The sequence below is a fragment of the Spodoptera frugiperda genome, chromosome 4 (assembly GCF_023101765.2).
Source record: "Spodoptera frugiperda isolate SF20-4 chromosome 4, AGI-APGP_CSIRO_Sfru_2.0, whole genome shotgun sequence".
Classification (NCBI taxonomy): domain Eukaryota; kingdom Metazoa; phylum Arthropoda; class Insecta; order Lepidoptera; family Noctuidae; genus Spodoptera; species Spodoptera frugiperda.
This window is the reverse complement of record NC_064215.1, coordinates 5,513,659-5,539,452: the sequence shown is the minus strand read 5'-3', so window position 1 is coordinate 5,539,452 and position 25,794 is coordinate 5,513,659. Positions and strand designations below refer to the sequence as shown.

Below are 25,794 nucleotides of genomic sequence, written 5' to 3'. Positions count from 1 at the left end.
AGCTAGCATGACTACTTCGTAAAAGGAGGAGACGGCTTCCAAACCCGATGGCCTGAACCAGAGACGGACACGGCGGTGAGCGCGGCGAGGAGTGGGTCAACCCAAGCCGGGCACACCGTCACCGTATGATCCACCGTGTCCTGCGGCTGGTCCCTATAGGGATGATACCCGGGCGTTTCCTCCCGCCCAATCAAAAAATAGGCCCAATAACCTCCCAAAACTCCCATGTCCGGTAAGCACTTGCGTCAGGCGATAGGTGAGAACATCGTAGCGTCTCTCAAGCCACTCCTCAAAGAGTGCCCTCTTTGATCTTACCGGTTTTGCTTGGCTTGCGTAAGCTTATGGACGATTGTACAGAATCCGGCCTAGTATGAGTTTTTGGACACAGATCAAAGGCCCTTGCTTGGATGTAAAAAAAAGTAAAATAATCCCATTTTTTTTATTCCATTTCAAAAATTACAATATCGATTCCCTTTTTTCCGCGTCAACCATACCTTCAAAAGTGTCAGCAACTTTAGGAAAATTAACGTCATCATAAGGGCCTATGGAATCGCTGTTATAGCATAGGCAAGTTCCCTCTTCGAGGCCTGATTACTCCCTCTCCCCAATTTTTATAGGGGGCAAGATCCAAGGCACGCTACGCCACTGGGTTTTGTGAATGTGTGAATGTCGAGACTTACCAAGCATGAAAACGCACCTTTAGATACCATTGACCAACGATGAAGAAAATTATCGTAAGGAATTATCGTGTCATTTCTAATCATAAGTTTGAAATCAAAGTGTTTTTCATGAAAAATAAATAATTTCAGGTTTCAATACAAATAATTAATCACACTTCCATTAATTCATTTTATGGCATATTTAGTTTGCAAATCTAAACAAGATACCATCCATTTTCTATTGTGATGTACATACAACAGTAGTCAAGTGTTTCATAAGTGATATATACAGCCTACTTCCAAGCCTATCATGATAAAACTTATTTAATGTTAAATGAATAATCACTGAAAATAAAACAAACAATAAAACTATTGTAGAATTGAACATTTAATCCCCAGCTTATAAAATATTACACAAAGTAATCTGGAATGAAGTTGAATTATACAAGTAAACAGGAATTAAAGAATCATTAATTAATTTACTTTCACTTATCTAATTGAATTAAGTAAAAATACCAAGGATTTACTTGTCCCTTACTTTGATAAGATCATTTAGATCTAATGCTACACATATTTCCTTGGAATCAGTGCGTGGATTCCGATCCAATATTTCGGTGATGGGGTAGTAATTGTCTCGGTTGTCAACATTCCACCCAGAATACTGTAAAAAAAAATGTTATCTATGAATATTAAATAATTATGTTGCGTGTCCACTTGTAGCTAACAGAGATGCTTGTAAACTGAATGCAGGTGGTAGTTGAATATAAAAATTTACACATGTTTGTGTTTTGCTTTTATCAGACGTGAACACCCGCTAGTTATGAATTATTCTGAGCCTGGTTTTTCTAAATCCGTGACTCATCCAGCTCATATATCTTATATCTGATATTTAAAGACTTCTTTTGATGAACAAGTTTGTTTATTAACCAAAAACAGTCACCAAGGCATTACTCTTGAATTTAGCTAACAACAAGTCTGCTTCTTTTAATAACATATTTACACTAATTAAATAATTAAACAATCCCTTATTTTAACAATTTCTGCAAAGTAGGTGTGATTTATTTTCAGGGTAATTAAAAATCCAATACTTCCAATAGCAATCACATAAGAAAATAAAATGACACCCACATTATAAAATGTTTATGTAAGGTACTTACATAAACTATAATTAGTACTTAAAAATATAGCTTGTTGTGAGAATTGCTTAAATAATTATACTGATACTCACCACACATGTGCATTTGTGCAATATTTTACCATTTGATTCCATTGGAATAAATTTTTGTAGGAGGGCTTTTCCATCAATTTTCCACAAATTTAATTCATCCAACTTAGAGGTGACTGTATCTCCATTCCACTTTACATCAGATTTTAGCAATACAAAGTTTCCTGACTGAAATCATTGAATGATAATTTGTATTTTAAATATTTATAAAATAATAATCACACATAAGTTGCCAGTGCTAAGCAAATGCCACTTCTCACACAGATAAGTTTGAGCATTTTCTCAAGGTAGATAGGTGATTTCAAACAAATAATTTGAAATTATAAGCACAAATTTCTTCACAATATTTGTATGGTGTTTAAATCATAGAAAGTATGGTCAGCCCAGTTATTTTGTATGCAGGTAAGAAAATAAAGATTGATTCAGTAGAGATAGTAGCTATTGTTTTTTAACATAGTCATATCTCTCTCTTATAACCTCTTATTGGTATACTGAATAACTTGGCTTACTGTAGATGTAACTCAGGAAAGTCAAATTGGTATTTAACAGATTTCTCATGCATGAGTAGCAAGCTTCCTAACTGGCCCACCCTGATATTTACTAACATAAGTATTCACATCATATAATAAAATCAACACCAATACTCACATGGAAATGCTTTGGTACATCTTTTGACTGACTGGAATCAGATTTATTCCCATCAGACCCATTTTTCTCATCATCAGAACCTTCTTCTTCATCCAGTTCCCCCTCCTCATCTTCAGCTTCCTCATCTTCCTCCCCTTCACCTTCACTTTCCTCAGAAGAGGAATTTTTGCGTTTCTTTTTGCTGTTATTCAAGGACGGTTTAGAAGTACGCTTTCGCGTTCCTCGTCCAGGTTGTTCATTCTGTTGATACATACATTATTTTTTTATTTGGCATTTGTTGATATTTGTCCATAATACAATAAGATGAAGATTAATGTATTTAAATTGATAATCGTATACTTTAACTTAACCTATAACATTAAATAGATAAAATTATACCAAAATAAACACCTTATGGAAGATATTAATTTATAAAAAATATTAAATATTGTAATGTACATGGGAAACACTAAATCATGCATAATAGAGGCGAATTTAGTAATCACATACAGAATCGGCATCCGGCGTCCAATCTTCACCAGAGTCTTGGAATTCTTCGGGTTCCGCTGCCGGTTCAGATCCATCTGAATCATCGTCATTCTTCTTTACAGATTTTCGCTTACGCATATTTATTCGAAATAGTGGAGAAACAGAAACAGAGAATCCACGCCAAAGCTTCAGAACTCAGAAGAGCAAGCAACAAGCAAACGAAAACGTAACGATAACGAAATGCGCTGAATGAGATTGAGCCGCTATTTAGTGTTACCAGCTCCGAACTCTGAAATAACATAAACAATAAAAATAAAACTCCAACCGATTTTTTCTAGATATTAAACTAAACTAAGAAAGCCACAAACTTTAACTGCTACTAAAAATAAAAATTGTTAAATATACTCATTGCAATATCTCAACAGTTAAATACAATGCTGATATTTGATTTATATTCCAAACCATCTAAACAACGTTGACCGATTATTAAGGCAAAGATACATCTGACCGTCGCGGCGTAGCGCAGTATCGACCAACCAACTAATGTAAGAATTTGATGACTCTTGCGACACACAAGGTGTGGTTTTCTGGCTCTAACCAAACGCTGTAAATGTTATAAAACCGATTGGCTTCTGGCACGCCACGACATACGGGTTACAGCCAATATACATGTCGTGAACTCCTGGGTCAGGTCCCTCTGACACTCCTTCTGAAGTGTGTGAGGTTTAGTATTATAAGCAAATCAGATAGTTCTTCGTTCGTTTGGGCGTCATTGTTTAAAATGTTTCCGAGAATCCTAGCATGTGTTATACTTTATTAGAATGCTAAAGAATAGATAGTAAATATTTTATCATACATCTGCAGTACCAAAATATCTTAGAGTAAATTGAAACTTGTATTCCTTCGTTTTCTACGACCCTGCTAGTACAGTTTATAATGAAATAATAAATCTATTCAAGTTATTCAAAGGACTGGAGAACTGTTTAGTTTAGTTTGGTTAGTCAAATCGGTTATAAAAGATGAAAACTAAATTTCTTAAATAATCCTGTATAATTATTTCCAGCATAGGATTACCGGTTACACGACTAAAGGCAGAAATATACTATCAAAGCGTGGCACTCATAGTCCACGAGATGAAATGTTATTCTACCTAAATAATGTTAACGAGCTACAGTTTTTTGCTGTTTACTTAGCGCCACTGTCAGAAGAGGTTATGTAAAAAGAAAACAAAATAAATATAAAAAAGCACATTTTTATTAGATAGTAAATTAATAAGACACTGACAGTATAATTTTAATTTTGATGTCGTAAATACAACCAATATTTTACGATATTGGATGCAGGTTATAATATATAATACACAATTTTGTATAATTTTATATTTTCAGTTAAACGCGCGAAGAACGTACAGTGTGTAATTTGACATTACAGAAATCTCATCTAACACTAGCGCCTCTAGCGGTGAATTCACGCGCGTTCGCCGCTTTTGTAAGTTTCAAGTCTGTTTCCAGCTTTAAGAAAACATGGTTGCCAACATATAAAAGAGAAAAATGCTTTGTATTCTTTGTATTGCTTGTCATATCAGCTGATTGCGTCACTGCTCCGTAGTCATATAACGCAAAAACAAAAAACAAGTCGCAGTAGATATCAGATCCGACTTTATTGGTGATAGTTTTGAAAATTGTGGAGTGCGCAATACCTCAAAATGAAATTCCAATATAAAGAAGAACATTCTTTTGAAAAGAGAAAGACCGAAGGCGAAAAAATTCGCAGGAAGTATCCTGATCGTGTTCCGGTAATTGTTGAGAAAGCCCCGAAGGCCAGGCTTGGAGACCTCGACAAGAAGAAATATTTGGTACCATCCGATTTAACAGTTGGACAATTCTACTTTTTGATCAGAAAACGCATTCATCTTCGACCGGAGGACGCCTTGTTTTTCTTTGTCAACAATGTCATTCCTCCAACATCAGCCACAATGGGATCTCTGTACCAAGAGCATCATGATGAAGACTTCTTTCTCTACATAGCATTTTCTGATGAAAATGTTTATGGATATTATTAATTCTTTACTATGATATTTTCATTATTTTAAATGTACTGTGTTGATTTATCTGACCATATGGTAAAGCTTAATTTTAAGGTTTAGCTTAATGATGATGTATTATGTTATACTTAAATGGTGATTATTATAATTATTGGCACTTTCACACTGTGTTATGATAATATTACATACCACATTAAGGAGAAAATATTGCAACATTCTAATTCTTTGTTTGGTTTAGGCATGTAATTATTCCTGTATCAAAACAATAAATATTCATAAATACAAACGTGTTTTCTTTGTTATTGTGATGAAATATCGTTTCCTATCAGTATCAACAGTTGATAACCACATCTTATCATGAAATTTGATGTTAATATTGACTAACATCAAATTTCATGATTCAAGATTGTTTTCATTGTGTACCTACACATATTTTTTTAGGTGTCTACCTACATATCTTAACTATGCCTTTAATCTTACTTTTTTTAGTCAAGACATTGCAAACCATTCCTTTTAGACGTAATTATAAGCTAAATACCTGTGTCGTAGGGTGCACGACTTCTTATTGTTGACAAAACAAAACGATGTAAGTATTTAACAGTTTTGATCGACCACTAGATAGACCGTATGCTCCTTGGGCACCGTTGATTATCAAATTCGTAGATGTCTGCTAAGTATCCAGTAGAATGCGCCTTCATGCATTTGCATCATTTGAAAATATTTGTCTCTATGACCATGAACAGACTCTATAGGTATTCTAATGTGTATGTAAATACATGTATTTAGGTAGATGCCTATGATGGTATGGTTCTAAGTTGTATTTATTCAGTTTTTTACTATGTTACCTATTTTTTTTTTACTAATTATGGTAGTTAACCAATTGTTGTTGGAAATAAAAAACACATTACTTACTGTTATTCACTTATCAGATTCATAAATCAATACTACCTGTACTTACCTACCAATACCAAGGTAAAACTTATAAACATGGAGTTTTAGGTTTCAATAAATTTTATTATAGGTAATTAGGTATATTGTTTATGCGTACAAATTATTTGTTTTCATTTATTAATAAAGGGAGTCGTCATACCCAATTACAGAAAAAAAAACAAAGGTAAATGCAATAAGGTGTTGCAAGTTCCTAGACTTGTTTGAACGGGTTTCAAGTATTGTTGAAATATTGCATTATTATTAATGATTACACTGTTCTACAATAAAGATATCTAATTACACTTATATCAGCTAATTACCTACTCACCTTAGTCATCAGATCAATAATATCACTAATCTGTAAAATTACAAGTGGCTTGTGTTTAGAAAATGTCGTGTAACTTTAGTGCCGGTTTAACACTACTAGCGCCCTGGACGTGTTTTCTTCGGCGCCCCCTTTTTTTTTGATGACGGAGGGAAACCTTCAAATGGCAATGGAAGTGTGGATATTTTATCTTACTAAACTCTGGCCAAAACATTAAGCAACTGTAAGGGGTACTAGCACCACTAACAAACTTGCTACGGAGCCCTCACGGTGCAACCCCTGTTTCGACATTAGTATCCTTAGGGAGAAGTGAGTCTCCTTTGAACCTCGCTGTGTACGGCGGCACATGATCACTGTCACCGTACTGTACCATGCAAAGTATCCAGTACGCAAAACAATTTAAATTTGCCAATTCGTAAAAATAGCAGTGGACAAAAAATCATTCAGTCATTTAAACCTAGAAAAGCTACCCTTCCTCGAGGAAGGGTAGCCAATAAATACAGGAAGAAGAACGTCTCGCGATGCCTGACGCTCGGAATGTTTCGTGCGGCGACAGTTTGAGGAGGATCGTTCCCTCACGCGCTCCGTCTCTTCCTTAGCTAACATGACTGCTTCGAAGAAGTAGGAAACGGTTTATTCCCCTCTGCTCCGCACCATATTTTGAACCCCTGCCGGACACGAGAGTTCACCGTCGCAGTCGAACACAAGATCGCGATGGGTCACTTTACTGGTGTTATATACAGAAAAATAAATAAAATCAGGTAAGTAAAAACCAAAACTCGTTATTTTTTAACTTTACCTTTATTATCAGTTTTATAAATTTTACAAATAGAAATAATTGGAAATGTTCTTAAGATGACTGACCCAATAGAAATAGGGAATAGATTAATGAATGGATAACACTCCAACATTTTCATGTCATTTAGGAAGTAGAACAACTTTTAAAGGATCTACCTACAGAATATCTAACGTCAATATCTTGTGACTACAACATTCCTTTTAAAATTTAAGGTCATATTTAATAGTACTGAATAATAATAATTTGCGACTACTTCTAGAAAAACGCAAACTATTATCCTTATTCCCGTAACGTTACGACAATTGTAACATTAATGATTACATATAAATGATTAAATTGAATTAATACTTTTAAGTTTACTTGGACTTTACATGCACAACAAAATAATGTCTGTAAGAATGATGTTGCAAAATTGACGTTTTGGTTAATAATTTATTTAAATGTAAATAATAAGAGTATATATCAACCAATTGTACAAATATTTTCCGCCGGTTTCAGAACTCAACACAGAAGTCAAAATCGTGTTATTCACTTTAGAAAATAATATTACATAGACAAGTTGATTGGCTTTTTATTGTAGTAGCAAAATTTCTTTACATACATCTAGGCAAATAATGTCGCAACAATTTGTCTTTTTTACATTTAATTGCTTTTCATTTTAAGAATATTTTCTAAGCCCATATTAACTATACCTAAACATGAATATGTTTATTTTTATTAAAATCTATTATACTATAGTATGATCATTTATTTACTTCAAATTTTCATCAAAATGGTGTACATTATATATTTGTAATATAACACATAATAAATACAGGTAGAAAATACGCAAATCAAATATTTGATGCTATGAAGTCATTTCAAAACATGGGATGTCGGAATGTCAATCATATAATCAATTTCCGTATTAATATACTTTATTTAATACCTTTATGTATTTTGTATACAATACGACAGGTTCATTGCAGTATAATATTGCCCTAAATGTAAACATACAAACAAAAAATAAATGAATTATTTTGGTTGCCAGCCAATTAATATATTTAAACTGCTATTCGTTTTATCTTTTATTTGTATGTATGTATACGTAAAAGCAAGGAGACTTCAAGGACACGATTATATTAATGTAAAGCAATAATGACAAAGAATGTTACACATAGTATGGCAAATGTTCCTGTTAAACAAAAATATATTAACATATACTTATATTTATGGTTTACTTGATATACCTATGCTTATTAATTTATATACTTGTTAGTATATATAACATATAAATTAATAAGCATATGTATATCTCAGCTTATAATATTAGTTGGTAAAGTACAAAAAATTAAATGAAGTAAATAAATATCACAAACCGCATTGAAATGGAAACATTTGTTTGTTCTTTTGATTAAGGGAATTACTCATTAAGAATTGAAAATATTTTGATGTAATAGGATTTTTTGTCTTATAGCTATACTTAAAAAGTTAGAACCTATTATAATTGTGGGATCTTCTTGAAGGCCGACCACGGGAACGCATGCCTCGGCCACGTGTACCGCTTTCGCTGTCTGAGGAATATACATTCATATTTAAACAGCTGAAAGGTAGTAAATATATGACATTAATGAAGTCAACTTCGCTGTTGTTAGGCCCTTTTCACATGCACACGGCCCCGCGTAAAGTAGAAATGTATGTAAGACATGTACAGCTTTCACACGGTACGGTCATCCGTGATATCTAATACATGCGGTTTTGACGCAAATGTCATTTTACGGTCATGTATTGACTTTATGAACTCGTTCACAGTTACGGGCCCTAAACGATATAGCAGCGAGGGCAGGAGCGCATTCGTTATTCGTCCGCTAACATTACAGGAGTCTAAACTTTTCTAGCAAGGTAAGTTATCCTTCTCTCTCTTAAATTACATACGACGACGTCTTCTTTAGTAGACACTTTAATAATACTGCCATCACTCGCCGCGAAGGAATTCGCCGTTTAGACGGCAACTGGTGCATGTGTAAGGGTCTCACTTAGACAAAAATAGGGAACCTTGATTAAGTCTTAATAGAAGAAACATCAAAAAATTATTCAGCAGCCTGTAATTTCTCAGTCTCAGGATACTATACAATATCCTTTGTAGTTAACATAAGTATGCAATATAATACCTACATATTTAATAATAATAAATATTAATCGGTACATACTATAAAACAAAGTCGCTTGCCGCTGTCTACTTCCAAGCAAGATTAAATCTTCTTTAAGTATGCCAAAGGTCTAAGGAAACAGTACCTGCAGCGCGCATCCATCGCTGATTTTGCGAGTGTGGGGAATGAGGGGAGTGTGCGTGTTGCTGGGTGTGAGAACGACGCGCCACGCCCGTCGGAGCACTTGCTTCAGCTTCACGCCCTTCCTCAGCTACCTGCTTTAAAATTACATTCTCATGAATATATTTGATTTAGATGACAGGTGTCGCACATAGACGAATCGATGAAGAAATCAAGGGATGACATCATAAAATCCTACATCGCACACGGTAATTTTACTCACTGTTCCTTAAATATTTTTAACGTAGATTTTACTGAAGGAAAAATAAACAAACGGATACTCATGAACTACTTTAGATAGGGGAGGAAAGTAGGTATATTGTTCCGAAATGACTACATTTTTAGATTGTAGGTATGCATGCATGTTAATAATATAAACTGGTTTGTTATCTGCGTTTAATTGTAACTCGTCAAGTTGAAACACCAACCTAAATTATTTAAGGTAGGATTTTGAACTATTGCTGGTTCCTGTACTACTTACACATTCTATAGATGTTACTAAATGTAAACAGAGTAATAAATACACATTAGAAGTGTGACGAGACACAATCACTTTTTTTCAAATCAATTAGTTTTGCTCAGTCATCTATTTGTGAAAAACAAATACTTTTTCTATATCGCCTTGTGAGGTAGAAGCCGTTTTATTTCGTTTCCTATTGCTTGTTTAACTTTCACTAAAGCAGGTCATGGAATTTTGCGTTGAACATAAAAATATTGGGCATCTTAGTTTAGTAGTAGTTATAGTTAGGTTTATTTGTATGTATTGCATGTAACTTAAGGTAACGTAATGTGTTGTGTGTAACTTAAAGTTACTAAATATATAATTTAAGTATGATACATAATTATGTGGACATCACTCAAGTAACATATTAGATGGGATAGTAATTTAAGAAACAAATAAAAATTATAATGGTATGTTATTAAATATTAACAGCCTATGAGTTAAGCAAAGGTTCTTCTCACCTGGAAATGGTTTGAACATTAATCACCATGTTTGCTCAATGAGGGCTGGCATTATAAAATAGATTAAACATGTTGAAAATTAAGACAAAAATCATCATCAGCCTAAAGTACCCATTGCCGAGCATAGGTACCTTCTCACATAGAGAGAACACAGATTATATAAAAATCCTGTTTTCCTTTAAATTATGTCAGTGGTGCGTGTCTAAATAATATTAAAAAGTATATATAACTAGGTATGTATAAGTCAGATTGGTACGTGTAAGGTTTCAAATCTGCACCCACATGCATGCATGCATGCAAGACAAGTTGGTACCTCTCCAATGTAATCATACTATTGGTAGATTGGTCCGCGCGCAGGTAGCAGAGTCTTAAAATTATAGATATTGTCGGGAAGATCTACTATGTGATTTTATAAATACTTTCGTAGTAAAACCGGAACTCTTCAATGCTAGCAGCTAATCATTAGTGAACACTACGATCGCGTGACTATGTACTGTTCACACAGCTTATTACGACGATTACATCAGAATGCATATTGCACACAACATTACATTTTAATATACTACTACATATTATGTAGCAGTATATTCGAATAAATAGGAATTTAGAAAATGATTCAAGGTTCAAGGGATATACATAATTAAGGTTCCGTTGCCAAATGGCAAAAATAGGAAGCCTTATAAATTCGTTGTCTGTCTGTACCGTACTTATGTCACAGCCACTTTATTCGGAAACTATTAAGACCACCCCACATTAGGATTTTCTCCTGTGTCGTGGTTGCATTTACAAACATACTCGTACATGTACACATACATATAACACCCAGACCCGGAACAATAATCTTTGGATCAGAAAAAGAGTTACTCCGCGCGGGAATCGAACCCGTCACACGTTGCACGGCAGCCAGTTACCTAGCCACCGCGCCAACCGTGCAGTCAAAGTACCCCTAGTATGAGTTTGCTTTACGTTGAAAGAAAATAAAACGAGAGCGCGTTCGGCGTTCTGATTGGGAGAGAGAAAAGAGACAGCTTTGAAGGGTACAGACTGGGAGAGAGAAATTTGGTGGGTAACTGTAGTCTATAAACCAATATCAAGCAAAAAAAAAAGATCTTACCAACACAAGCGGGTGTAGGTAATCTGCATAAGGCACTCTAGTGAAACTAATTCAAATATCAACAATATGGATATTGTAATGACGTTTGATATTTGAAGTAGGTGGGGCTAAATAGGCTTTTACAGCTATTTATTTAAATAGCACATCAGACGATTGGTCAAAAACATTACCATTTCATCAATATTAGTACCACATTACCATTTCATCAATATTAGTACCTATCAGAAAAAAAAAATTGAATATTAGTAGCCAAGTAGCCAGATATCAATAATATTTTTAAAGTAAACTTACTTGATGTGGTGAAGATGGCTCACTACCCTGTGAACTGACGGCGGTTGCTTCCTCCTCAGCTCTTGACTCCTCCCAGTCTCTGGTTTCACCACCTTCTGGACCTTTAAAATGCGCATTTTTTTAGTGACACATACTATTTAAACACTGTAAAGTTCGGATTTGTCACATTGTTAAATGAAGCATTAATTTGAATGGTACTTTATCGTCTGGTCTCACGCCTGGTGCGAGTTCCGGATGCTCAATCTATTGTTTGATGGCGACACCATTTTTCGAAAGTTGCACTCAAACAGTTTCGTACATGGCTCATTATGCATGTGTAAACCTCTGGTGTTGCTAATGTGCTTAAACTGCGGCGTCCGCTTACCATTAGGCGAGTCGAAAACTTTGTTGCTATTGATAGTATAATAAATTAACTGCTAATGATTACTCAGGTTTATTTATGAATACAGTTCAACTGGATTCATATCACCAAATTAAAAGAAACTGCACGAGTTTTGCTCATAATGTTAGACAAAATGTATCTAAAAATGAGCAAAATGTAGCAATATTTTGGTCGTGGTAAAGAGAGTAAAAGAAGGAGAGGCAGCGGTACTGACGTGCGTCGAGCGCGGGCGCGGCGAGCGGCGCGGGCGGCAGCGCGGCGGCCAGGTCGGCGTGCGTGTCGTGGTGCTGCTGCAGCGCCGCGTGCGCCTCCGCGAACGTGAACCGCGCCGCGCCCGCGCCGCCGCCCACCGGCGACACCACCGCCTCGCCGAACCTGCAACGTCAAAATAAAAACATTCATTTTTAACGATCTTTGTACGATATAGCAATTCATGTACCTATGGCGTCATATTGTATTTTGTTTTTTGTAATTATCTACATAGGAAAACTAAATATTTTAACTGAAGAAATATTCAAAGGCCCAACCCAATTAATAAGCTACCGTCAATGCAACAAACCATACATTTTCGATAAATAAAAAATACGACAAAGTACAAATCTCTATAGTAAAATATTTCAATGACTTCACTATGATTTCACAATAATACTTAGTTCCGCTACCTTGATTTTGTCAATTTTTTGTCATTACGGCACTAGATTTAACCTTGCCTCATGTTACATGACGCAATGCAGATTATGGTGTGGGAACAATTACGATGTGATTCAACCTGCATATTATAAAATATTTGGAATTGCTCTACACAGCTTATCTTATCCTGAATATGGTATACACCTATGTCAGTAGTCAGTCAGTTAGAATAAATAATGCTTTAAAGTGTTTATAAGTGTAAATCCAATAAACAATAAAAATATTATTAAATTTTTTATTCATTAGAAAGTGATGTAGAAATATTTAAAAAGGCACTTATAACATGTGACGGTACAATTGGTTAGGTCAAAAACATTAATAAATTATAATATTTTTTAGTATACAATATTTCATTTCTATTTATCATTCGCGCCAAAAAACTGAAGTGGATTATACCTTTCATTTATATTATGGTGTTTAAATTAGAATTATAGGTAGAATTGAATTGATATTCTTATTTTAAGTAATTTGCACTTTACATCAAAGGTTTGATTGCCACAAAGATTTGATGGTCATAGTATTTATGACAGTAAGCATTCATTTCATTAAGAGAGATGTGCATAAAAAGATAACGATCTTACCCGTCATTGCGTCGTGGTACGTAGAGGGTAGGTGTGGACGGTACTATGCTGTCGTCTCCGTCGTCACCATTGTTACCTCCCAAAGACAGCGCTCCACTTTCTAAACACAAAATAAAATTTATTAATAACACATCAAACTACCATTATGTGTTCTTCTTTGTTATAATTATTGTTGTGGAACGTTTAGGGTATGTTGATGTAGTCACCACATGAAGTTCGAGCCAGTCTTAGCTAGCTCCAAGAAAGTTAAAGCCAATTAAAGCCAAAACAACAATTTGTGTTTCAAGCCACAATTTCTTGTGTCGGTTTTTTTATATATAAGAAAGTAGTGAAACACAGAGATGTAGAAGTGGTGTAGATACGAACGCTCAGTGCCGCTGCTGATGGCTTCGATCTGCTGGATGGCGGGCGCGGGCTCGCTGTCGGCCTCGGCCCGCGCCGCGCCGGCCGCGCCTTCCTCCGCCTCCTCGCCGGCCTCGGGGGACTGCGCCGGCGACTCCTGCATCGCCACAGAACAAACACTCGTATACAAATATATGTCAATACTAATAACGAAAAGGTTTTTCGTTTTGAGGCACTAAGATATGTTGGCGTATAGTTTCCCAAACGCTGCACATCCCTCCTAATCTCAAGAGTCGAGCTGCCCGCTGATATCAGGTAGGGTACAATATGTACTTTTCTATAACCTTTTGAGGAATTAAAGACGTGATTTATGTATCTTTCTCACTATAGTGTGTTTTACAAAGTAAATAAGCAGAAACGAATAGTCAATAAGATATTTAACTTTTAGTGTTAATTTCCAAATCACCAATATATTAAATTAGACCAAAAAATAAAAGATTCGATTTTAATATTCAATCTTTCAATATTTTTATCTGGTGATAAATCCACAGAATAATGTATGAAAAATATATTTCTATTTATTCAATATACCTGTCTTGTAGTATTCTCACTGTCGTCTCCTTCAACCTCCTCCTCTTCCTCACCGGCCTCCACTTCTTGTTCCTCTTCCATGTCTTCCTCCTCTTCCTCTCCCTCCTAATTAATGGTGATAGTAAGATATTATTTCTAATTTACATTTCTCCAGAAAATTTATCGAATGTATAGCCTAAACTTTACCCTGTACATCGTGCCAGTGCATCGTTCATCGTCTTCCTCCGAATCAACGACGATGACACCTTCGTCATCTTGATCGCAGCGGGAAGATGTTGGTACTTGGTATTCTACTTCCACAGACCGTTCAAAACCCTGAACCAAACAAAACCGCCTTAAAAAAGAGAGCATTGTAGGGTCGAATATGGAAGAGGTTTGAAAATTTACTGTTAGCAAGAAACCAAGAAGGAAACAAGTAAGAAGAAAATTAAGAAAGCTAATAAATAAATATTTTTTTAGATACTTAATTCTCTCAGATTTGTGATTCTATGTAAAAGTACAATTGTATAAAGAATAATGATCCATACAACGTCGATCAACCAAACACAAAAACCCGATGCATTGAGTAAACAACGAAAACACTTACTTGCACCCGAGTTCTCTTAGAAGCAAGCGGGCGTTGTTGAAGGCGACGCTTAGGGGGGCGTGCGTCTGGCGGCGCGTGCGACGTACTGACGCCGGGCGGCGCGTGGGACGTACTGACGCCGGGCGGCGGGTGCGAAGTACTGACGCCGGGCGCCGCGTGCGACGTGCTGACGCCGGGCGCCGCGTGAGACGTGCTCACGCCCGCCGCCGCTGCCGAAGTGCTCACGCCGGGCGGCGCGTGGGACGTGCTCACGCTACCTGACGCTTGCGACACCGGGCAAGACGTTGACGGGCCTGCAGTCGTCCCTGTTAACAACATACAACCTTCATTCAATTTGCGTCTCAACTTTACAATAAAACGTTAAGAAAAGGGATGCAAATACATTCAACAGATACGTACATGTCGTACATTCCTTTCTAACTATGGGGTAAAAACACGAGCCTTAAATAGGGCAAATCGTGTAAAAAAGACCAATCAAATGATTTCAAAGGTTATGAAGGTAAAATAATATCGTATATTTGTAACAACATTCTGATCCGTTATACAATACCGTCAACGTAACTTGGCGCGTCTGAACTTCGTGCAGAAGGCTGTATAATAAGTCTTTTTTAGAACCAAATGGTGGCATGAGGCGATGTGCGGGGGGCGGTGATCTAGGCTAGAGATTGACCATGTCTAAATACAATAGACCCTTTATCGATCAAATATTGCAATCGATATTTTTATTTAGAGTTTATTGTTTTTTATATGATATATTAAACGAAATAAGGTTTACAAATATAGTTAATTTTGTCATTAATAAATGATATTTCGACATGAAAATAAAACTAAAAGAAAGTATTTTCTCAATTGAAAGTTATGATTTACTTGAATATCAATTATCATTAACGACTGTTTAAGAAAATTTAAAACATCAATATAACTTGAACATAAATATATTTTTGTGTGATAAGTAATTTGTTTCGTAGTAATCGATTTCAACAAAATCTATTTAACAACACCCTCACGCACGCCACTTGCACATCTCTTTTTGGTTACTTCGTGAATCTTCGTGCTTATTCGGCAATATTCGGTACCCGGAACTATGTCTCTGTCACACGTTAGCATCGGCGTTGTGTTAATGTCACTATCTCTGTCTTGAGTGCAGTCGGTTACAAAACTTTTCGTATTAATTATTATGTTATCGGCTTACTACGTAATTGTTTGACGAGGAACTCGACTAGTTTCAAGTCATGCTAGAGGCTCATATTCATGAGCAGCATTCCGCGAGACACGACGCGGCGATTGTCGCGCTGCTACTCTCAGTAGCTTAGTTTTTGTTTAGTGTTTAAGTTTGTTTAGTTTAATATTTGGTATATTTGTACCTCGTCACTGATAAGGGAATTTTTATTAGTACATTAGGTTTATAAAAAATAATATTGCAGTAATAGAATACACGAATGTACCTGCGCGAAAGTTCGTAAAGCCTAACTTCAGACGCGCCAAGTTACGTTGACGGTATTGTACGTGTCACTGTTTTTATCGGTCTTAAAATTATTATTTTGTTTGTTTATTTCAATTCATAGGACTGTGGTCCTATGTGATCTCACATATTTGAAAAGCGTATCAGGGGCAGAAGCTAAGCATTTCACGCAGGTTTTATGTGAGACACTCCAGTCGAGTTGTCTCCGTCTTTCCCACGTAACAGCTATAATTTAGCTATAATATTATATACCGTAGTTACAAATACCTGATATTGGAGGTGCTGATGCAGCTGGCGTTGCGACACTGGACGCGGCAGCCGAGCTGGCTGCAGGTACGCCTGTCAAGCTGCCAGACGCAGTGCCGCTGGGTTGTTCGATGCGTGGCATAACCATTGCCACAGCCTTTTGGAATAAGTGTATTTGTATTAATAAATTGTTCGTAAAAGCTGTAACTATGTAAATATACACTAATTTTAAATTATTCACGAAACTTTCCGTGTCTGTCTCTGGGTATACTAAATTGCTTTGATTTTTCAAAATACACGTCATAAGCAAGAATTTATTAATATTACAAATTAGAGAATACTACATACTTGTTGTGGTACTTGGGAATGTGTCGAAGGTTGTGCTGTACTGTCACTAGAACCAGAACTACCCATGCCAGCTTCGCTGGTATCCATATCCTGAAAAAATATTTTTTTTTTTTAGAATTTACGCATATTTTATTAGTAATGATTATATTTGTTATCTCATGGTTCCACATTTCGATAGATTTCGATAGAATTCAAGCAAACATGGTTTAGTTAACAATGCTAGTCAATTATTGATTTAATTTATTGTATGCAACAGAGAGATATTTATAAAGCCGAATGGTACTGACCTGTGTCGACTCTGGAGGTGCCGTGGATGCTGCTAAGGCAGCTCGAGGAAGCGGTCGCGACGAGGATGCAGGCATGTACTCTGTTGTGTGAGCGTCATGTGGCGCTGTCGGTCCCACTTGTGCCATTGGACGAATTGATGCCAGAGGAGTCTCGCCCCCACGTCGACTTGCAGTTACACTTTGCTGTGCTACACCTGATATTAGTTTTCGTATAATATATAAATACATACACACATTACATAGCTTTAACAGTTAGGATAGGACCATAGACTGCCTTGTTGGTTGAGTGATCACTAGAGCGAATTCAGTATGAGTTTTTAGATATTAAAATATGGATATTGCACACTCTGGGGTAAAATGGATGTTATAATTTAACACAACACCAAATAATTAATGGGTCCCAGAGCACAAGTAATGACAAGTATGTGTTACATTTAATATGTACTTGTCTTTGTACCAAAAATCATAAGGAATGACCACATAATTAAGTATAAACTAAGACATTGTAAGTAGTTTTAAAATAGAGTTCTTTAAAACTCAACTTACAAGATCAACATCACATAAATGGTGGAAGGAGCAATAATAATAATCAAAGTTGTCTAATGGGCCTCTGCATAGTTGGCTTTGGGCCTTCGTACACCTCCCAAATGACCCTGTGATGCTGGAATTGATAAAAGACATACCTACAAAATAATTAAATAGCAAAGTATGACTCACCAGCCATAGGTTTGATGTTAGCAGTTGGTGGTTCTGTAGTACTTTTCTCAGTAGTGGCTTGTTGTTTAGAAGCTGATGCTTGACTTGCTAGTTGCCGCTGAAGCATAGTGACTTTCTGATGTAAAGCTTCCACCTCTCTAGTTTTTTCTGCCTGGGCCTCACTGCGTTCTTTCTCTAATCGTGAAAGTCGTCCTTCATATTGAGATTTTATAAGCGCTAGTCTTACATCTTGTTCGTCCCGAGTACTTTGCTCAATCGCACCGATTTTATTCCGAGACTCATCTAATTCGCGGCTTAAGGTATTTTTAAGTTCAGTCAGTTGAACAATTTTGCTTTTAGCTTGCTTTAAAACTTGTTTAGATTTTTCTTCTTTTTCAAGATTTGCAGACCTGAGAGTTTCTAGCTCTTGTTTTAATTTATCTGTGTTTGCCTTTTCAGTTTCAAGTTTTGCTTGAAGTTCAGCTATGTGTTCTTCGAATTTCTTATTGCTTTCTGTCATTGCAGCGTCTGCAGCTGCAACATCACCTTCATTCTTTTTCTTCTCTTCCTCTGTTGTTTTTACTAATTCTTCATACTGAGCTTTGTACTTTTTAGCGATTTTTCTGATCTGATTTTCTTTATTTCTGATGTCAGTCAAGGAAGCATCTTTATTAGATAGTTCTTCAGTTAGTTTAGCATTGGCGGCGACAATTGCAGAATGTTCTGCTTTAAGTTTTGTAACTTCTTCAGTAACTCTAGCCATATCATCCTTAAGAGTATGTAATTCTTCATTAAGCTTTTTGTTTTCTTCTGCTAAAATATTTTGCTGTCTTGATAATAAGGAATATTGTTCCTCTATTTTAGACTTTTCTACTTTAATAGCCCCAAGTTCTTCATTAAGTTTTCTGACATTTTCTTTTTCATTTGTTAACATTTTAGCAAGAGTCTCTCTTTCATTTTGAAGGCGTTTCCAATCTTCAGGACTGGTTTTGTTAGCACGTTCAACCAAGGCATTTACTCTAGTTCTCCATCTTGCACAATCTGCCTTCAAAGCATTGTTTTCAGATTGTAAAGTTTCATTTTTGGATGAAAGGTCAGAAATTTTCTCTTGCAATGGTGCTAATTGAGACTCCGTTGATTTTGCGATTGCTGCCAGCTCTTCGACGCGAGCAGACAATATATCGCGCTCTTCTCTTAATATTCTGTTACTGTCAGTCAGAGCATTCAAAGTTTCAACTTTTCTTAATATATCTGACTGTCTATTCACAGTCACCATACTCACTTCAGATTTTTCTCTTTCGGCTGCTAGAGTTAATTTTGTTTCATCAAGCTGTTTCTCTGCTATTTCTAATTGCGATTTTAGTCGCATAGTTTCAGCTTGTAGGATGTCAAATTTAGCCATAGCAATATCTTTTTCTTTCCTTAAGTACTTCACAATTTGGAATAATTGCTCAGACGATTTTCCATCTTCTTCACTTACTGAAACATTAATATTGGAATCATTTGCAGACTCATTAAAACTATCTGTGCGAGATGCATGAGTAACTGACAGCTGTGTGCCCAAAGCTTGTATTTGGTCATGTAACAGAGCATTTTGGTCATTTAAGTCTTTCAATCGCTCAGTAAGTTGGCTATTTTCACTCATTAATATGTTTTGTCTATCTGACCATGACTTCTTTTCCGTTTCTAAATCTTCTACAGCACGCTGTTTCAAAGCAGTTAGTTCATTTAATTGATTTTGTGCTCGTAGTAATTCTTCTTTAACATGAGACAGGGCTTGAATATCACTTGAATGTAAAATCATTTCATGAGTGTATTTTTCTTCTGCATTCTGTAGTGCTTCTGAGAGCTTAGTTATTTCAGCACGTGCAGATTCAAGTTCCGAGCGGTAACTATTAGTATTATTTATGGAATTATTCAATTCTTCCTTGATATTGGCTAATTCGTTCTTCAATGCAGTGTTACTATTGGAATGTTCTCCATTGGCATGTAGTGATAACTCAGCCTCTAGCTCTGAACACTTATCTTCCAAATTCTGCAATTTACTGGTATAATCCGCCAACTTAGCATCAGTTTCAGTTTTATAAGCTTCATATTCAGTATGAAGAGCTTTTAATTCCTTTTCTGCGCTTTCTGATATATCACAATATTGTTTTATATGTTCTTTTGCTACATTCAGTTGTTCCTGGAGTGACTGGACTTCTCCTTGTTTGTCTGACAATTTATTTTCTAAATCCCTTATTTTTTTAACTGTGTCATATGATCCATCAGTGTTGGGAGATAGAGCAACTTTGAGCTTTTTAGTTAATTCTTCGTTTGACTTATTTTTCTCTAATAACTCTTGTCTCATTTCGGTAATTTCTTTTCTTAAATTATCTGCAGCATCCTTTTCTTCCTGCATTCTTTCTTTTGCTGTATTCGTCTGCCGTTCTAGATGAGCTGCCAATTCTCTAAATCGATCTTGTTCTTCCTGTAGCCTTCTTCTTAAAGCTGAACATTCCCTGGTAGCTTCATCTAACCTTGTCTCAATTTTTGCTCGATTCTCTGCTTCTACGCGTTCTAAACTAGCTTTGATTAGTTCCAAATTTTTCAGAAGTAAAGATTGGCCTTGTCTTTCTCTGGTTAACATTTCTTTTTCTGTTTGTATACGCAGCTCAGCATCTTTAAGTAATTTAAATTCTAGTTTCAAGTTTTCTAGTTGTATTTCAGCAGCTGCAAGTTTACTCTGAGCATTTAAAGCCTCATCTCTTAAATGTTGCAATGAGACTTCCTGCTTAGCTATGGTAGCATTATAAGCTTTATTCTTTTCTTCTAAAGACGAAATTTGCTTTTTATAAGTTGTAATATTGGTTTGCAGAATTTTAAGTCTTTCATTATTGTACTCGGATGTCGAAGCACATTTACTGTTGGCAGCAGTCAATTTACCTATTTCTTGCCTCATGCTATCAATCTGTTCAAATAGCATTCTTTCATTAGTTACTTTTTCCTCTTTGTAAGTTTTGTATTCTTCCTTTAATAATTCCAATTGTTTCTCTGTTTCTTTGTATTTAATTTCAAATGAAGATGTCTCCGGAACAGGAGTCTTGCTAACTTTTTCAGGTGTGGTTTCCATTGAGTAAATTCCACTTTTTTCTAACTCTGTGATCTCAGATGCAGATAACTCATGGCGTTTGCCTTTCATATGATCATGATACAGTTTCTTAAACATGTCTCTTTGTCTGATAAGGCCATTGACCATTTTCGTTTGACGATCTTGAGCTTCAGTGAGCTCAACAACTCTATTTTTCAAGGATTCTATCTTATTTTGCAATTCACCACTCTCAAATTGTTCCTTATGGCGTTCGAATTCTTCTTGCTTATCTGTCATTTCGCGTATCATACGCAAAAGTTTTTGATTATTTGATTGTAATTCTTGAATATCTGAAAATGTCACCAATGTTTTAGATATAATTCTTGATGAACTTAAATCAGATGAATTTGTCGTATTAGAAGCAGTTTGTGATGAATCATGGTCACCATTAGGTAAAAGACCTCCACGATTGTGTTCAATTTCTTTCAACAAGAAACAAACTTGTCTTCCTAAATCCGCCAATTCACCTTTCAATTTTGTATTTTCACGACTGTAGTGGTTTGCTATTTTAGATGATTCATTGTAATCATCTCGAAGTCTATTACATTCAATGACTAGGGAATCAATTTGCTGAGACAGAGCTGTGTTGCTTTCTAATGCTTCTTCATATTCCATTTTTTGTTTTTGCAGTAAAGGAGCTTTTTCCTCCAATTCTTGAACAATGGTGTTAATGGTGACATTGAGACGTCTATTATCTTCCTTTTCTTGAGCTAGCTCATCCGAAACTTTCACCAATTGGGAATATATTTGTGTAAGAGACATTCCTGATTTCAACAGTTTACTTGCAGTTGCTGCTGATGGAGCCAAGTCACTTAAAGCCATGTCAAGACTTTGAGCATTAGCAGCTTTTAATAAATCATTTGCATGTTCCAATTCATTCTTTAATGAACTAATTATTTCATTTTTCTTATCCATTAATTCTTCATGGTCCAACTCAGCTTGTTTGTATTTTGTTTCCAGTTCCCCATATTTCTCAGTGGCTTCATTCAATAATTTTTGTAATTCTGCAATTCCTTCAGTCATCTCCAAGGTTTTTGCTTCAGCGTCATCATGCATGGTTTTAAATAAGTCAGCTAATTTAGTTTTGGCCTCCAACTCTTTTTTGTAATTTTCTGTCATTTTATTTTCTATTTCTCTTTGTTCCATTAAACGTTGAGTGAGACTTTCAGCTCTGTTGTTCAAATTTTTCTTTACCTCATTTAACTGAGTAATAGTCTCATTGGCAGCATTCAGTTCCTCGATTTTTTCAGCTAATTGAGTTTCCAAGTTCACTGAACGACTGGTGTTGTTTAATCTTACAGTTTGCAGTTCAGATGTCAGACGATTAACTTCTTCAGTCAAGCCAGCAATTTGTGAATTAAGTAAAGTTCTTTCCTGTTCAATACGTTTTTCACGATATTGCAGTGTAAGTTCTTTGCTTTGTATTTCATCATTTAGTGCTAAGGCTTCACATTTGGCATCAATCGCTGCACGTAATTGTTGAGACAATGCAGCCTCACTAGAAGTTAGTCTTTCAATTTCGGCATCTCGCCTTTGTAATATTCTTGTCAAGTCATTTCTTTCGTCAACAGCAGCGTCTCTTGAGCTTTTGAAAGAAATAATTTCATTTTCAAGGCGTGTTATTTTATCACGCGCTTTTTCTAATTCGGTATTTAAAGATTCAACCTGTTGTGTAAGTTCTGTGATAGTTTCATCAGATGTTGAAAGCTTCTTTACAGCATCGTCATATTTCGCCGTCACTTCAAGGATCTGGGCTTCCAGTGATGATACCCGATCACCTAAAACATTAATATTAAAATTAAAGTTGACTTTGGCTCAGGCACACACATGGAATTTTCTAACAATATGGCAGGTATTTAAACTGGGAGCTTTCTGAAGAGTTTGATATATATATATTTGATATGAAGAGAAAAAGTCAAGTGATGTTATGGACCAATGTTCTATCAACAATAGGTGAAATTCCTAAATAGCCCTCATAGATATATTGTGACACTGATATATGCATATTATTATGTACTACCCACTCACTGATAGGTCAGAAGTCAGTATATATATATACAACGTGTAACAAAAAGGGGGTCCACATATCAATTGCACTTTCTAGATAACATAACAAACGATACCGGAAGGGTTTTTTAAACTCATGTTTTCATGGAACGAAGTTATGAATTTCTCAAATCACGCCAGCGTGCGATTTAAAATTAGGTAGACAGGTACTAGGCGCTCAGATTGACAGAAGAAATGTTTCGTAATACTAGATCCCTGTAGTGTTGTGACACGTTTGTATGATTTGAAATCAAGAACTATGCGAACCAAGTATTTGGTACTAATTTTTTTATGAACGTATTTTAAGTGAATCTTTGTGTAGCGATTCTATTCACCTGTATTCATCACTTCTTGATGATATGGGTATTTTGGACACACGTTGTATATAAACCGTTGCCCCACATTAGAATTCTCTCCTGTGTCGTGGAGCGTTTACAAACATACAATTTCACATGCAGTGCCACAAATCCAATACAAAACTATTCTTTAAAACCTCATTAGGTTCAAACATTAATCTGTTTACAATTACAGATTATATCCATGTACATATATTATGATAATATGATCATTAAGTTATATTTTTTTAAGAGCTTGTGTCACTAACTACTAAAAATAAATATCCCTGATCGATTTCAATCATGGTGGCAATGTAACTAGACTAACCGACAATCCATGAGACATTATAGTGCACAAGTGTGCACGCACACAGGTACACTCTCTGATCCCGGTGGGATGGCGCACCGAAACAACCAGAGGGGTCAGGTGCAGGACAAAGCACCATTTAGTCAAAACACCGTAGAAGCAATCTCAAACACAAAGTAATTATTGTCAACTGTTGAGGAGTTTCCTTATTTAACTATTTATACAAAAATATTGTTTTCACAGACTGATAAAAATATTGAATTTGACTAGTTGTCTACTATCATATTGTTTACTACTATCAAATATTATGCTTACAGGCCTTACATAGGTAACTTGAAAGGCTATTTGGTTAAATTGTTCCACAAGCCATGGTTATAATATATTAGCTAAAATCACTGAATGATCAAAACAAAATTCAGATTCAGAGAGTAGAGCAATAGTTTCCAACCACTTGTCCATAGTAGAGAAGGCAACTACTCTGTCCAATAAATACCATGATTAAAGCTTGAAGCTTGAATCACTGGTATTTATTGGACACTTTAGAGGATTTTAAAACTATAAATATTCTTACAGTGCCTCATATATAACTATGATATTCTCAGTTCATTTACAAAAATGTTATGTACATAAGAAAAAATCCAATTGGTTTGAAAAATTTAGAAGCGACAGAACAATTTTAATATGAGAGGAAAAAAATTAGCTAACCGCAATTCCGATTGTCAGAAGTGCAGAAATCCTTCATGCGGTTTTTGTGTTAAATATTACACACTGCACCCAACTACCATAGCTGAATCTCAACTACTCTGTCCAATAAATACCATGATTAAAGCTTGAAGCTTGAATTTACTTGCATCAAAGGAAACAACTGAGAGGATTCACATGAAAAACCCCATGAAATCTTAATGTGATGACATGAAAATAATAATATTGAAAACTAACCTAATAACAATAATATAACAAGTGGTCCTTGATCAAGAAAATGTTGGTCCCTCCATTATTAATTGTATCCAGATATTCTAGATTGCCTAAGTAGGTTTTAGACAAATTTAAACAACATTTAAACAACTTTTATTCATTTTCAACATTAGCAAAAGTTCTTGATATAAGAAATTGCTAAAAAGGGCATGGATTTGTTAAAGTACAGATAATTGACTTTCTTATTTTAACACTTTTGGTACTATCGGGAGTAAATTTAACGTTGAAAATGCAATGCGATACTTAAATAAAACGTTCAATAATACCCTGAAGAGACTCCAGGTTCAAAAGAATCAACTTTGTAATAAAAACAAAACATTTAGTGCTAATAATTCTTAAATAAGGTTATGAGTTAAAATTGTAAAAACAATGACGACAAAGCAGAAGTGTGGGTAAGTACACAAAGTAAATATGATTTAAAAACACATGTTTTCAAAAGTTTTGGATGTCAGTCAGTACAAAACTGATAAAAAAATAACGAAATATAAAAATCTCATATGTTCCGTTGCAATTAAAAATGCAGCATTGGTGAAAGCGTCAGAAAACACCGGTTCACTTACCTATCTGGGACTTATTGGTTTCATGAAGAGCTTTAGATGTTAAATATTCTTCAAATGTTTTATCGATGTAAGCATTGATCTTTTCTGTAATGGGACTGGGTAAATTAGCAATTTCCTCGTCTGATAACACATTATTCAAGTGAGTTTTTACACCGGCTTCAGATTCAGCGGCCTCCATCTTCGACCGATAATCACTACACACAGCACAGATATAATAAAATGGGCCGTGGGCGCAAAGAAGACGGCAGTATACAAAATGGCAAAAGGCTGGCTACACCAATATATTAGCTTTAGTTTCTGGTCTTTTTAGACAATATTGGATGGCGACATCGGACGGTGAATAGATGATATAGACAAAGTAAAATATTTCAAATAAAGTAAAAGACGCGAGTAAATGTAGATAATTACTCAATATTTATCAAAAAACATCCCACAACTCTTTGATTTATTTGAGG

The 25,794-nt window shown here is 35.4% G+C and overlaps 3 protein-coding genes across 5 annotated transcripts; 1 reads left to right on the top strand and 2 right to left on the bottom strand.

Moving 5' to 3' along the window:
- Window positions 1-1,023: 1,023 nt before the first annotated feature.
- LOC118272710 (uncharacterized) lies at window positions 1,024-3,274 on the bottom strand. The gene is made up of 4 exons (XM_035589357.2): window positions 3,022-3,274; window positions 2,533-2,772; window positions 1,888-2,052; window positions 1,024-1,320 (listed from the first exon to the last, which is right to left on the bottom strand). Exons 1-4 carry the CDS (start codon window positions 3,136-3,138, stop codon window positions 1,183-1,185), a joined length of 660 nt encoding a protein of 219 aa, XP_035445250.1. The 5' UTR covers window positions 3,139-3,274; the 3' UTR covers window positions 1,024-1,182.
- A 1,288-nt stretch (window positions 3,275-4,562) lies between these two features.
- On the top strand, window positions 4,563-5,330 carry LOC118272711 (gamma-aminobutyric acid receptor-associated protein). Its single transcript, XM_035589358.1, has one exon. It carries the CDS (start codon window positions 4,706-4,708, stop codon window positions 5,060-5,062), a length of 357 nt encoding a protein of 118 aa, XP_035445251.1. The 5' UTR covers window positions 4,563-4,705; the 3' UTR covers window positions 5,063-5,330.
- A 1,751-nt stretch (window positions 5,331-7,081) lies between these two features.
- On the bottom strand, window positions 7,082-25,577 carry LOC118272707 (nucleoprotein TPR). Of its 3 annotated transcripts, none has more exons than XM_035589353.2 (14): window positions 25,340-25,577; window positions 18,008-22,894; window positions 17,291-17,478; window positions 17,004-17,093; window positions 16,677-16,812; window positions 14,948-15,252; window positions 14,548-14,676; window positions 14,362-14,466; window positions 13,795-13,927; window positions 13,429-13,528; window positions 12,372-12,532; window positions 11,776-11,876; window positions 9,373-9,505; window positions 7,082-8,651 (listed from the first exon to the last, which is right to left on the bottom strand). In XM_035589353.2, exons 1-14 carry the CDS (start codon window positions 25,515-25,517, stop codon window positions 8,569-8,571), a joined length of 6,729 nt encoding a protein of 2,242 aa, XP_035445246.2. In that variant the 5' UTR covers window positions 25,518-25,577; the 3' UTR covers window positions 7,082-8,568. The 3 variants fall into 3 exon arrangements, with proteins under 3 accessions (XP_035445246.2, XP_035445245.2, XP_035445244.2); XM_035589352.2 differs by having other exon boundaries at window positions 9,373-9,502; window positions 17,291-17,484; window positions 25,340-25,576; XM_035589351.2 differs by having other exon boundaries at window positions 17,291-17,484; window positions 25,340-25,575.
- Between the last annotated feature and the right edge of the window lie 217 nt (window positions 25,578-25,794).

Coding starts and splice junctions, on each gene's coding strand:
- LOC118272707 (XM_035589351.2), bottom strand. CDS start 25,517: ATGGAGGCCGCTGAATCTGAAGCCGGTGTAAAAACTCACTTGAATAAT. Junction 22,895..25,339: donor AACCAATAAGTCCCAGATAG/GTAAGTGAACCG, acceptor TTAATGTTTTAG/GTGATCGGGTATCATCACTG. Junction 12,533..13,428: donor GTACCACGACGCAATGACGG/GTAAGATCGTTA, acceptor TTGACGTTGCAG/GTTCGGCGAGGCGGTGGTGT.
- LOC118272711 (XM_035589358.1), top strand. CDS start 4,706: ATGAAATTCCAATATAAAGAAGAACATTCTTTTGAAAAGAGAAAGACC.
- LOC118272710 (XM_035589357.2), bottom strand. CDS start 3,138: ATGCGTAAGCGAAAATCTGTAAAGAAGAATGACGATGATTCAGATGGA. Junction 2,773..3,021: donor GGACGCCGGATGCCGATTCT/GTATGTGATTAC, acceptor ATGTATCAACAG/AATGAACAACCTGGACGAGG. Junction 1,321..1,887: donor TGCACAAATGCACATGTGTG/GTGAGTATCAGT, acceptor TTTTTTTTACAG/TATTCTGGGTGGAATGTTGA.